The sequence below is a fragment of the Sphaerodactylus townsendi genome, linkage group LG02 (genome assembly GCF_021028975.2).
Source record: "Sphaerodactylus townsendi isolate TG3544 linkage group LG02, MPM_Stown_v2.3, whole genome shotgun sequence".
Lineage (NCBI taxonomy): Eukaryota > Metazoa > Chordata > Lepidosauria > Squamata > Sphaerodactylidae > Sphaerodactylus > Sphaerodactylus townsendi.
The window spans coordinates 29,382,660-29,394,859 of NC_059426.1; the positions used below are offsets into that span (position 1 = coordinate 29,382,660).

General features: G+C 54.4%; 1 protein-coding gene across 1 annotated transcript; it reads left to right on the forward strand.

The window, feature by feature from the left end:
- Window positions 1–496: 496 nt before the first annotated feature.
- Window positions 497–4,555, forward strand: DLX2 (distal-less homeobox 2). Its single transcript, XM_048483236.1, has 3 exons — window positions 497–1,275; window positions 1,516–1,703; window positions 3,073–4,555. Exons 1-3 carry the CDS (start codon window positions 906–908, stop codon window positions 3,481–3,483), a joined length of 969 nt encoding a protein of 322 aa, XP_048339193.1. The 5' UTR covers window positions 497–905; the 3' UTR covers window positions 3,484–4,555.
- Window positions 4,556–12,200: the final 7,645 nt, after the last annotated feature.

Here is a 12,200-nt window from a genome sequence, read left to right on the forward strand (position 1 = left end):
GAGGACAGAAACAAGAACTTGCCTGTTCTATTTTCCCCCTTCTTTCACACACACACACACACACAAGACTTTGTCTTATTTACAAAGGCAAGACATAACAAATAGGGGCGGGCGGAGGAGGGCGGGAGGGCTGATAACCCTGCTGGGGAAGGAGGATAATATTCCCGGCCACAGACTCACACCCTATATCTCAGGCTGTCTCTCTTCCCCTTTCTTTTCCTTTTCTTCTTCTTTTTTTAATTTTGTTTTGTTTTGCAATTCCTCCTCCCTTCTCAGCACGTGTCACATGCGCGGCGCCTCCACTGCCCCGGGAAGCAAGGGAAAGAGGAGGGGCGGCTGGGGAGGAGGGACAGACAGAGAGAGAGAGAGAGAGTGAGTGAGTCTTTAATGGAGAGCGCGGGCGCGGGTTGGCTGTTGCTAGGTGACGTAGCCCGCCCTCACGTGACCGGTGTTAAATGCCCGCCTGGCAGCATCCAGCCGCCGCAGACAATCGTAAAGCCGCGGCTGGGAACAGCGGCAGCCCCGGGCTGAAGCAGCTGCACACAGGCGCCCCCCACCCCACCCCGCCCCAAAAAGTTGGGCGACGATGGAGACCGCCCGTCTGGTCCCTCCGGGGGCGACTGCAGCAGCCGCGGAGGCACAAAGGGATCCCCAGTGATCTCTCGGCTCTTCTGGCTTGGAGTTTCCAGCTCGCCCGTCCAAGGGGGGCGGGAAGGGAGGGAAGCAAGGAAGGATTTCTTCCCCCGCCTCTCCAGGGTCCAAGCGAGGGACAGAGAGAGAGAGAGAGAGAGACGCAGCTCGGAGTCGCCTTTCCTCGGTCCTCCCTTGCCCGGTCTTCTGCCTCCTTGCCGCGCGGGAGGGAGGCAGGGCAGGGGCAGGAGGGGCGGGGACCCCAACCCTCCAGGATGACCGGGGTCTTTGACAGCCTGGTCTCAGATATGCATTCCAACCAGATTACCTCCAGCAGTTACCACCAGCAGCAGCAACAGCACCACAGTTTGCACAAGCCCCAGGAATCGCCCACTCTGCCCGTCTCCACCGCCACCGACAGCAGCTACTACACCAACCAGCACGGCGGCAGCGGAGGGGGCGCGGGCGGAAACGGAGGCAGCGGGTCGCCCTACACCCAGATGGACTCCTACCAGTACCACCCCAGCGCCATCGGCACCGGGCCCTACTCCACCAAAGGCGGCAGCTACGAGCTGGGATACCCGGCTTCTTACAGCTCCTACGCACCCTACGGGGCCAGGGCCTCGCCGGTCAACAACGACCCTGGTAAGTGAGGCTCTCGGGGGAGGGGGGGATACTACCTCGGAAGCTGTGGCCCCTTTCCTATGCTGCCGGAGCAAGAGAGGCGGACAGCCCACCGTGGCCTGTATGTCTCCCCCTTTGGGGCAAAGAGGAGCATCTTTAGTCTGATCACCCTCGCTAAAGGGACTGCCTTCGGATCCCTGGCATTCGCCCCCCCTCCCCCCTGTTAATTCGTGCTTTCTCCCACCTCCACCTCCTTTGCAGCGGAGAAAGAAGAGGGCGAGCCCGAGATCCGGATCGTCAACGGAAAGCCAAAGAAAGTGCGGAAGCCCCGGACCATCTACTCCAGTTTCCAACTGGCAGCTTTGCAGAGGCGCTTCCAGAAGACCCAATACCTGGCGCTGCCCGAGAGAGCCGAGCTGGCCGCCTCGCTGGGCCTCACTCAAACTCAGGTAAGGGCAGGAGGCGCTGGCCCCGGGGGCGGGGGAGCTTCCAGGCCGAGCATTTCGTGCACTGTCATGGGCGGTCTGGAGACTTCTCATGAGTAGCAGCCTACTACCCCTAAGACCACCCATATCTGTCTGTGGAAAGTGTCACCCCAGGGGAAGGAGCGAGAGACGCGTGAGGAGCGCTTGAACCTGCGACCCAGAGAAGCAGCGCTTTTGCAAGCCCTGTCGCTTTGCACGGCAAGGATTTTAAAAGCGCCGGTTCTTCGCAGCTTGAAACGGATCTTGGCTTGGATCCCACCGCGTGCAAATAACTCGGGAGCGATCCTAAGCCGCTCAGTTAAGACGTTAGTCCCGTGTTAAACAATGGGGCTCTCTTCCAGGAAAGCTGTTCTTAGGGCAGCAGCCTCAAGAGTTCGGGGCCACTGGTTGAACGGCATGCTTTTTTTGGAGGATCGGGGCCTACCGCGTGCACGAAGGGGTTCTCCAGAGTTCGCATTCCAGTGTCTGCTGCCCCGAACAGGCTGGGGCGCCCGCCCCTTGAGACCGGGTTTTCCTAATTAAAATGAGGCTGAGAAGGAAATATTAGATTTCTTGCTGCACAACAAGGATCCCCCCCCCGCCCCCACTCTGCTCCTCTTTCCATGGAGCAGTTTAATTTCACGATGATGCTTTAGGGTTGTGTCTAAAAGGACCCTCCCTTAATGGCAGTGAGAATCTGCCACCTTTGCTTCCAGGCAGCGCAGTCCCGAGGGCGTTTTCCAGGGAGTCTGTAGGCCTGGGATCGTGTTAGGACAATTCCCCAGTCTGGCCACGCCTCGGAGAGGCTGGGCTGGGCGTCCTCGGAAACAAAAGGGAGTCTTGGTGGCGCCGGAAAGACCCAGGGATTGTTGTGGGGAAAGCTGCGGGGCCGGGGCACTGGAGAGGTTTGGGGGAGCGATAAGATGCCTGCTAGGATGGGAAACGCTTCGACTCCCCCTGGGTGCTTTTCCCCCACTCTTGGGTGTCCCTCTTTGCAAGAAAGCGCAAGCCTCGAAGAAGTCCCGGGGCCTATTGGGAGGAAACTCCCTCAGAAACATGACTGCGCCACAAGGCCAGGCCTTCCGCTAAACTGCAAACTTGAGAGACGCCGCGGCTGCTGTTGTGTCTTCTGCTAAACTCCCCACACACATGCATGCATGTACAGGGACGCAACACACAAGCCAGATTTCAGGCCTGCAAGAAAAGGCCATGGGGAGAAAAGGCCCGGCTGGCCCAGAAAGGAAGGGCTGGGGGGCGGCTGGGGGTCTTGGAGGCGCAGTGAGGGGCGGCAGGCTGGGGACGGGGGCGCCGCCCTCCTCCTGCTCACTCCAGCTCTTCTCCTCCCTCCGGTCAGGTGAAGATCTGGTTCCAAAACCGGCGCTCCAAGTTCAAGAAGATGTGGAAAAGCGGCGAGATCCCTGCAGACCTGCAACCCGGTGGTGGTGGGGCCTCTCCGCCTTGCGCCTCGCCTCCAGCCTCGGCCACCCTGGCCTGGGATTTTGCTCCCCACCAGCAGCGAATGAGCAATGGAGGCGGCGGCGGGGGAAGCAGCGCGGGCTCCAGCCCCGGCACTCCCGGCGGGGCAGCGGCGGCTTTCCTGGGTAACTATTCGTGGTACCACCAGGCGTCCAGTGCCGCCGCCGTCGCTTCACATTTGCAAGCCGCCTCCCCAATCCTGCAGCAAGGGCAGCCTCACCCGCACCACCCCCACCTGCATCATCATCACCACCACAGCTCGGCCGTCACTGCAGGGACGATTTTCTAGCTTCCCCCCATCCTCAAGGGGCATCACCCCGCTCCCCAAAAGGAGATGGGGAGGGGGCACAGCAGCCCTTCCACGTCCTCAGTGGACTGAGATAGCCCCCCTGGTGCTTTGTTGAAGAATTACTTTCCTCTCTCCCCCCAGGCTGCTCTGCTGGTTCTTTCTGTCTGGTGGCCCACCCCCCAAAAAACAGTGTGGGATCCAGGTTTGCCAACTCTGGGTTTGGGAATCCCTGCAGATTTTGTGAGGACCTCAACAGGGTAGAAATGCTATAGAGTCCACCCTCCAAAGCAGCCATGTTTTCCAGGGGATATGATCTCTGCAGCTCAATTGTAATCCCAGAACTCCAAGCCTTGCCTGGAGGTTGGCAACCCATTGTTCCCTTTCCTGCCCCTCAAGTATATCAGACGCCTGTGGGGGGTAGAAGGAGGATGTTCACCACCCCCCTTCACTGTAATCTTCAACAAACTTCACCATTCTCATTTTTCATCCAATCACCAGTGCAGAATTTCTTATTTAATTTTTTTTTAATTTTTTGTAAACGTTTTTTATAGGTGCCTTTGCAGATGACCTCATTTTGATGTTGGGAGAAAGAAAAAGATAAAATAATTTTTATATGTAGATATTTAAAAAATTTAAAAACCCAGCTGTGTTTAAATTATCTTTTTTTAAATGTTTGCAGGGCTTTTCTTCACCAGGGAAAAAAATATGTTTGTAATAAAGCTGTGTGTGCTGATTTCCTCCCTTTCCCTTTAGCCTTCTTTGTATAGAAAAATTGAAAAGTCCCCCTTGGACGAGCTGTATTTGTTTTGTGAACCAAGATTTCTGAATGCCATTTTTCTCTCTTCCCCCGCCCCCCCCCCCAATTCTTTACGATCTCTGACATTTCCTCCTCTGTTAAAAACCATAAGCTACTGAATTCTTTCTCCCCCTTCGTTTTTTTTTAAAAGCGAAACACGAAAAAGGTTATTTTTCTTGATTATTTATTACGGAAGCAGATGAACGGAAAAAAACCCCAATTCAATGTTACTTTTACAAGATGAAGAGATTATTTAAATAAATTATTGTCTCCACAGTCTTTTGTTCAGTCCGTCAGTCGGGGGGTGGGGGGGAGAACTCTCTTCTACTGAGGCCAGTAGTGGGGGGCTGGCCTCTGAGGCGCCCTTTTGGGGATCTCCTCGTCGTTCCCCGCCCTGCTCGCGGTGGCTCCAACCGAGGCGGGGCGCGCCTGGCTGCCTCTCTCCTCCCGGCACTTGTGGCGCTCACTAGGCTGAGGCGGCCTCGGCATTTTCGGCTGGAGGGAAGGGCTGGGCGAGGGGAGTTCGGCTTCATGGCCAAGCCAGTCTCGCCGGATGCCACCAGCCTAGACAGCCGCCCGCCCGCCTTCCCTTCCCTTCCCTTCCTCGGGCATGAATCGTTCCTTCAGCACGTTCCTGCTAGGCCCGGCCTGGCCTCTCCCCGGCGTGCTCTGGCGCCACCGACATTTAAGGAGCCCGAGCGCAGTCTCTTCCCGCGCTGGAATCCGGGCGGCCCTGGGCCTGCTGGGCGCGGAGGACGCGAAAAGCCTCCCGCCGACGGTGGGCGGGCTTCTGCGGGCGCTCCTCGGCTGTGCGCCGGGAAAACCGCGAGTTCCTCCTGGCTTCCGAAGGGGAAAAAAATGGAGGAGGGGTTGATTTGGTGGTTTTGGGTCCGTCTGACGCCCACACGCTGGGCGGGCTGAGCCGCTGCAGCCCGGGAGCCCTTGGCGCGCGCGTGGGTCTTCGTGGCGGGCCTTCGTTCCAGATGGGAGAAGAGGCGCCTTTGCTCAGGGAGGTTCCACTGAACACTTGCCTGGAACCCGGACTGCCGGAAATCCACACACCAAGGCCTCCCTCCGCACATGCAGAATAATGTCCTTTCAATCCGCTTTCACAATTATTTGCAAGTGGGTTTTGCTATTCCACACAGTAAACTCCATCTGAAAGGGCATTATTCTGCACGTGCAGAAGAGGCCCAAATCTCAACATGTTAAGATTGGGTTTAGAGAAATCAAGCCTCCCCTCAGAAAAAAAAAAAATCCTGGTTGACCAGCAGCATCTTGTTCCCCAAGGAAATTGGTGCCAGCCAAGAAAGGGGGGGGGGGGGGAAGAGGCTGAACTCAAAAGATGCCGCCCACAAAAGTATTTGTTGTTTTCTTTTTGATCTTCTGAGGCCCTTTCCGCACATGCAGAATAATGCCCGTTCAATCCACTTTCACAATTGTTTGCAAGTGGATTTTGCTACAGTAAAATCCAGCTGCAAAGTGCATTGAAAGTGGTTTGAACGTGTTATTGCATGTGTGGAAGGGGCCTGGGTGCTTCCCCACAGATCTCAGAAGGGGCTTGAGTGCTCACGTTCTTGCCTGCGCTCCCAGCCCTGGGGTGGCAACAGAGGCCAGGCATGCGCCTCCCCAACGTGAACACATCTGGTGCATTCTCTGTTTCACTCTTGTGGATCCCGGGTTCTCTTTCCTACAAAAAGGGGTTTAACCACCAGACACTTCCCACCCCTTGCTTCTCTTTGAGCGTGACAGCACTTACTAGCAACTCTGAGGGAACAAGCCGAGCAGGTAAACCAGGCAGGTTGTGGCAGAGCACCACCCGCAACAAATTGTATGGGGTTTGGGGGTAGCCAGGTCCGAACTGAAATATGCAGAAGCCCTAAATGTAAAAGGCTTCCTGCCATTACCGCAAAAGTGACAATGCAGTAACATTTGTAGATGAAAAGCCAGTCATAATCTGGGCTCCTCAACTGTAGCTTGGAGATATGCCCACGATTCTACATTACTGGCCAAAAACAGCAAAGTCTTGAAACAACTGCTGATGAAAGGGAAAGAAGAAAGGGCCAGAGCAGGACTACAACTGAACATCAAAAAGACAACAGTGATGACTGCTGGAAAATGACAATGGACAATGGGCAAATCGAAATGGTTCCTCTTTCTGTTCCTCGGCTCCATCATCATCCAAAAGGAAGACTGCAACCAAGAAATCTGAAAGGAACTAAGACTGGGAAGGGCAGTCAGGAAGGAGATAGAAAAAAAAATGACGTGTAGAAATGTGTCACTAGCCTAGGTCAAGTCAATTCATGCCATAATTTTTTCTACTACTATGTTATGGATACTGTGGATCACCCCCCCCCCCCCAGTGGGTTCTAGAAAAATCAACTGTCTCTAGAGGCAAAAAATGGCTAAACTGAGGCTGTCCTACTTTGGTCCCATTATGAGAAGATAAGAGTCACTGGGAAAGACAATAACTCTAGGGAAAGGAGGAAAACCCAACATGAGATGGATAGACTCTATAAAAGAAGCTGCCACACTCAATTTGCAAGACCTGAGCGAGGCTGTTACACACAAACTGTGGTTTACTTGCTTGGTGCCAAAATCCTGCTCCGTTTTTGGGCACTTCTCAATGACTCTGGAGTTGTATGTGGCTGTTCATTAGTTGTTTCTCCCTGGCCTTTCCCAAGGGCAGAGGATTGGGGAAGGCAATGAAGTTAGGGCTTATTTTCAGGGGGTATCTTATTTTTCCCCATGATTTTGCACCCCCCACGTGATCGGATCAGCTGCGCTGGGGAATCTGTAACTAGGGCTTATTTTTGGAGTAGGCAAATGTTTCAAGCATCCTACAAAAATCCAGAAAAACCATAGGGGGGGGGGCTTATTTTCAGGGTAGGGCTTATTTTCGGGGAAAACAGGGTACATGTCCTGCTGTGACGTCACCCACGGGTCAGTAGCCCTCCTCCTGCTCCCCAGACTCCAGATGCCCACTAGCGGGAGGGAGCCCTTCCTGGAGGTGGGGCTTGAGCCCCTCGGCAGGTGGTGTGTGGACAGCAGGAGAAGAGGGCTAGGGCAGGCTGGTCCCTTGCAGGCTAGCAGGGGCTGGCCAGGCTGGGGGCGACCTTTCGGTATTGGGGGGGGAGATGTGAGGCTGATGTGTGGCTCTCCTTGTTCTCCAGCAGCGGCCCGAAGAGCGGCCGGGGCAGGAAGGACGGGATGGAGGGAGGAGGCGGAGGAGCTGCCAAAGCAACGGGATGATTAAGAGGCCTTGCCGCAAAGCGCCCCAGGCGGGGACTGTGCAGCCTTTGCTGGAATCACGCAAGGGGCTCTGCCAAATGCCAGCCAGGGCAGGAGACATCCAGTAGCACCAACAGCAGCAACCAGCCACCACAACACCGGTCTGCTGAGAGCGAGGAGGCCAGAGATTCCTTCTCCATTTACACGGAAGTAAAGCGCACTGAGAGACTGGCATATGATTGCAGCCCCAGTTCACATTCTCGCTTCAGGCAGCAATTTCCCAGTCCTCTTTGGAAGGCCGTTTCAGAGGGCAGCCCGGCTGATTTGCAATGGAGAGGGATTTCAGGGAATGAGCGATTGTTTCTCGGGGGAACCACAGAAACTTGCAAGACTTGCCTCACCCCCAACCCAACACACATACTCTCAGACTACCTCCTAAGTCAGAAAAGATGAAAAAACCCAACCAATACAGTTCTGAAACATAGCAGTTGGGGGCATACGTGGATTCTGCACAGCCCATTTATAATGAATTGCAATCGTCATAAATCAACTTTGGAAAATGAGTTCATTTATAACAATTGCAATTCACTATAAATATGCTGTGCAGAATCCACTATATAGTCTTGCAAAGTCTGCCAAGAACCCCAATAAAATACATCAGCCTGAGCCCTGTGGGAATGGCCAAGCGCTGCACAAATGCGAAGACTTTTCTAGTGCTTTTTCTGTAAAGATCGTGGCCCCTTCCGCAGAATAATGTACTTTCAATCCACTTTCACAATTGTTTGCAAGTGGATTTAGCTATTCCGCACAGCTGCAACGTGCATTGAAAGTGCATTGTTCTGCATGTGCAGAAGGGGGGGACTTCCTCCCTTGCTTCCGTCTTCTCGGACCCTCTCCATTACTCTTACAATCACCATGCCTAGGGAGAGGATGTGTCTCCTACGCATCTGCCTCCATCCAGCTAGATTAGACTAGATAGTGAACCTATCTCTACACCTTTCTATCCAGAATGGAGTTCACTAATAAATACTCTTTTTATTAGATTAGAAACTACAAATGACTCTGACTTTCTTTTGTGTCTGAAGTTCTCTCTAGCAAGCTCAACCACGTGTTTGTACCCAGGTAAGCTTCCCTGTGTTTAGCCTCTGTGCCACTCTGCTACTTTTCAAGGGATACACACGCACCAGGTGTGGATCTCCCAACAATAGGAAGTGGCTCACCTACACCCGCTCCCGCCCCCCAAGAGAGCCTGGGAGCAGGCATCTTCCTGACCTAGCACCCTCTCCCCGCCCCACCATCCCCCACCCTTGAGAAGGGAAGGTTGCGACAAGGCGCAGAGGAGATGACTAGGGCAACAAGCTCCTGTCAGGAAGGACAGATTCTCAGCCGCTCTGGGGGCTCAAGAGGGAGGGAGAGGAGGACCCCCACACATGCTGGGCTCCCTCCAGATATCGCAGTCCAGCAACTGCACGCCCATCTTTTCCTCCACGACCATCCCAGCCCTCCCCAAAATGTGGTGTCCGGTCTGAAGGCCTGGAGCAGCGAGATCTCCATGCTGTGTGTTCAGACGACTCTTGCGCCTAGTCTGTGAAGGGACTACGGAAGGGAAGCGAGGAGGAAGGAAAATATTCTTGCATCCCATCCAAAGCTCTTTAGGCAGCATCTGGAATACAATTGGGGGCGGGGAGTAGATATACCCTTTTTTGGGTAAAAGTTTCTCGTCTGCACTTACCATACATGCGCACGTGTGCAGATCCCATGTGTGTGTGAGCTTAGGCGTGTGCAGATCCCATGTGTGTGTGAGCTTAGGCACAAAAGAAAGTCGGAGTCAGTTGTAGTTTCTAATCCAATAAAAAGAATATTTATCAGTGAACTCCATTCCGGATAGAAAGGTAGGTAGATAGGTTCACTAATCTATCCTAATCTAGCTGGATGGAGAGGGATTGCGGGGAGCACCCATCCTCCCTGTAGGCATGGTGAAAGTAAGATGGAGAAGAGGGAAGCAGAAGTCGGAAGGAAGTCCCTGAAAGTATCAGTCTAACATTAAAGGAATAGAGCCAGCATGATAGAGTAAAGGTGTCAATCCCTAGGTCCCTATCTAGCGCTGGCTATCTAGTAAAACCCCCTCTGTGGGTCCAGGCAAGAAACAGCTTAAAGTCCTTCTCTCCCCCACCCAGACAGCCAGCCATAGGCTCCTTCTTAAAAAGGCAAAACACCGTTTTTCACAAATAAAAGACCTCCCTCTCTGTTTGTACAACTTGATTTCACCACGTGGCTTACAAGATGCGGAAAAAGATCAAGGGAAGGAGGAGGGCAATATCCAATCATCCTTCCAGGCTGCAACAGAGGTTCTTTACATTGAAAAAAGAGAGAGAGAGATCCAATTTACATACTAACCAGGACTGACCCGGCTTAACTTCTGAGATCTGATGAGATGGGGGTAGGCTGGGTGCTACTCCCCAGTCTGCACAGTCAAACCTGCACTCCAGTCTCTGTGCTGGGAACTTCATCTCCGGTGCCCTGGGGAGAGGGAGGGGCCATGTGTGTGAGATCAGTGGAAATTAGACACAGGTTTTTGTCAGTGTTGCCTTCACCATGCTATGGTGGGGTCCATAGCATGCGGAAGGTAACATTGACAAAAAGTGGGTTAGTTGCTAATGAATCATATTTATTTGCATTTTAATGTTTGAATGGTTTAAGTAATATTGTTGTTGTAGACCAGTTTGGGGATGAATTGATGTATTTTAAATTATGGGTGCAAGCCGCCCCCAGCCGGCTCTGGCTGGGACAAACAAACAAACAAACAAACAGTTTTCCACCTTTTTAAAAAGCCTGTCTCAGGAATAATAAATCCCATAAATACTTAGGCCCCTTCCGCACATGCAGAATAATGCACTTTCAATCCACTTTCAATGCACTTAGCAGCTGTGAGAAATAGCAAAATCCACTTGCAAATAATTGTGAAAGTGGATTGAAAGTGCATTATTCTGCATGTGTGGAAGGGGCTTTAGAAAGACGTATTCTTCTCCTCCTCATCCAGAGAGGAGTCTGAATAGATTTCCAACCTGAACTGGAAATGAGGTGGTTAAATTATCCCATTTCCTGCAGCGTCCAGGTGCGCTTTGGGCATCTGATCCTATGGCCTGGATAACAGCCAAGAAAGCCACCCTGGTAACCCAGGGTCTACCATAGTAGGCGGGCAAGGCTGCTGACTTTGACTTCGGGCGCGCAGGTGCGGAAACCCACCCAGTTCCTTTCGGCGCCGTCCCAAACCTTCCCTCTTTCTAAGCTCCTTGAAACCCCGGAGCTGGAAGGACGCGCCTCTGGTCTGCTTCTGGCCCCTGTCCTTGCCCCCTTGTGCCCGACCGGCAGCGCCCTCCTGAACTGCGTTACGCCCGTCTAAAAATCCATGCGATTGCAAGCCGGTGGGGCTGGAAGAGTGTGATTCGGCTCAGGACAGCGCTGCTGCTCTGGGCTCCGATCCTCTGCCCCCTCCCCGAAAGGCAGTCCCCCTTGACCCAAAGGGGCTTCACGGGGTCGCTCTGCAGCGAAGGCCGCCACGGTGGATTTGAACGCTGAAGTTAGGCGCCCCGCCCCCGCTGGTCGGTGCCTCTTTCACGCCGAGGGGCCCAGAGGGGCCACCTGGGTCGGGTGCGAAGCCTCGGCCAGCGGCTGCCTGTCGGCGGGGCTGTTGGGGCCGCTGCAAGGGCGCCCCCCCCCCGGCGCTGCTAGCCCCCATCCCCGCTTTCAGCTGCCCCACGGGGAGACCGAGAGAAGCCGGCGCTCGCAGCTGGAAGAGGAGGCCGAGCGGCGTGGGATGGAAATTAGATCTCGATAGATATAGACATTTGGACGTCAAGAGAGCTCGCCTCGCCGCTGACACACGCCGAGCGGGGCGGGGTGTGTGTGTGTGTATGTGTGCGCCTTGCCTGGATTTCCTTGACGGCTCCCGCCAGCCATCTCCCCCTCCCCCCGCCCTTTGCACTGCTCGTCTGCTTCTCTCCCGGAAAGACCCTCCAAGGCACTCCCGGGTCCAAAAATCTCCCCACCCCACCCCCCCCGCGCGCGGTTTTATTAAAAATTGTAATCGTCGGGATCCAGCAGGCTGGAGATGCCCCCGGCAACAGACCCCCCCCCCTTTCCGACTTCCGCCCTTGAAATCGTTTCGCCAAGGTTGAGGGGAGCTCCCATGTCCAAGAGAAGTCTACCGCATTTTTGAAGCTCCTCTCCGAATGACGAGGAGGGGGCTGGGCAGGGATATAGGAGAGGTGGGGGTTGTTGTGGGTTTTCACCCACCGGCCACCTTCCGCCGCCCAGCGGCGCTGGGGAAAGCGGTGCGATCCCACCCAGAGTCGCTCCAGAGAGACTTGTGCCGGTGCCTTTCCCCCAAGCCCCCTCCCCCAAAAAACTTCCTTCAGGGGGACCAAATTTTCCCGAGGGCTGGCCTAATCTCCCCCCTCTTCGGGAATCGGGTAAGTTGCCCGTCCCGGGTACCCACAGAGCTCACCTCCCTGCTTTCTGAAAGCACCCCCGCAGAAAGGGGGTGGGGAGAAGAGGGAGAAGAAAACGGAAGGCCATGAGGTGCCTCTCAGTTCTCCCCATCACGTTTCTGGGGGTTTCCCCCCCAGAAAGTGGGGGGGGGGACTTACCCTGGAACGCAGCAAAGGGAATATTCTTTTTCTGGAATATT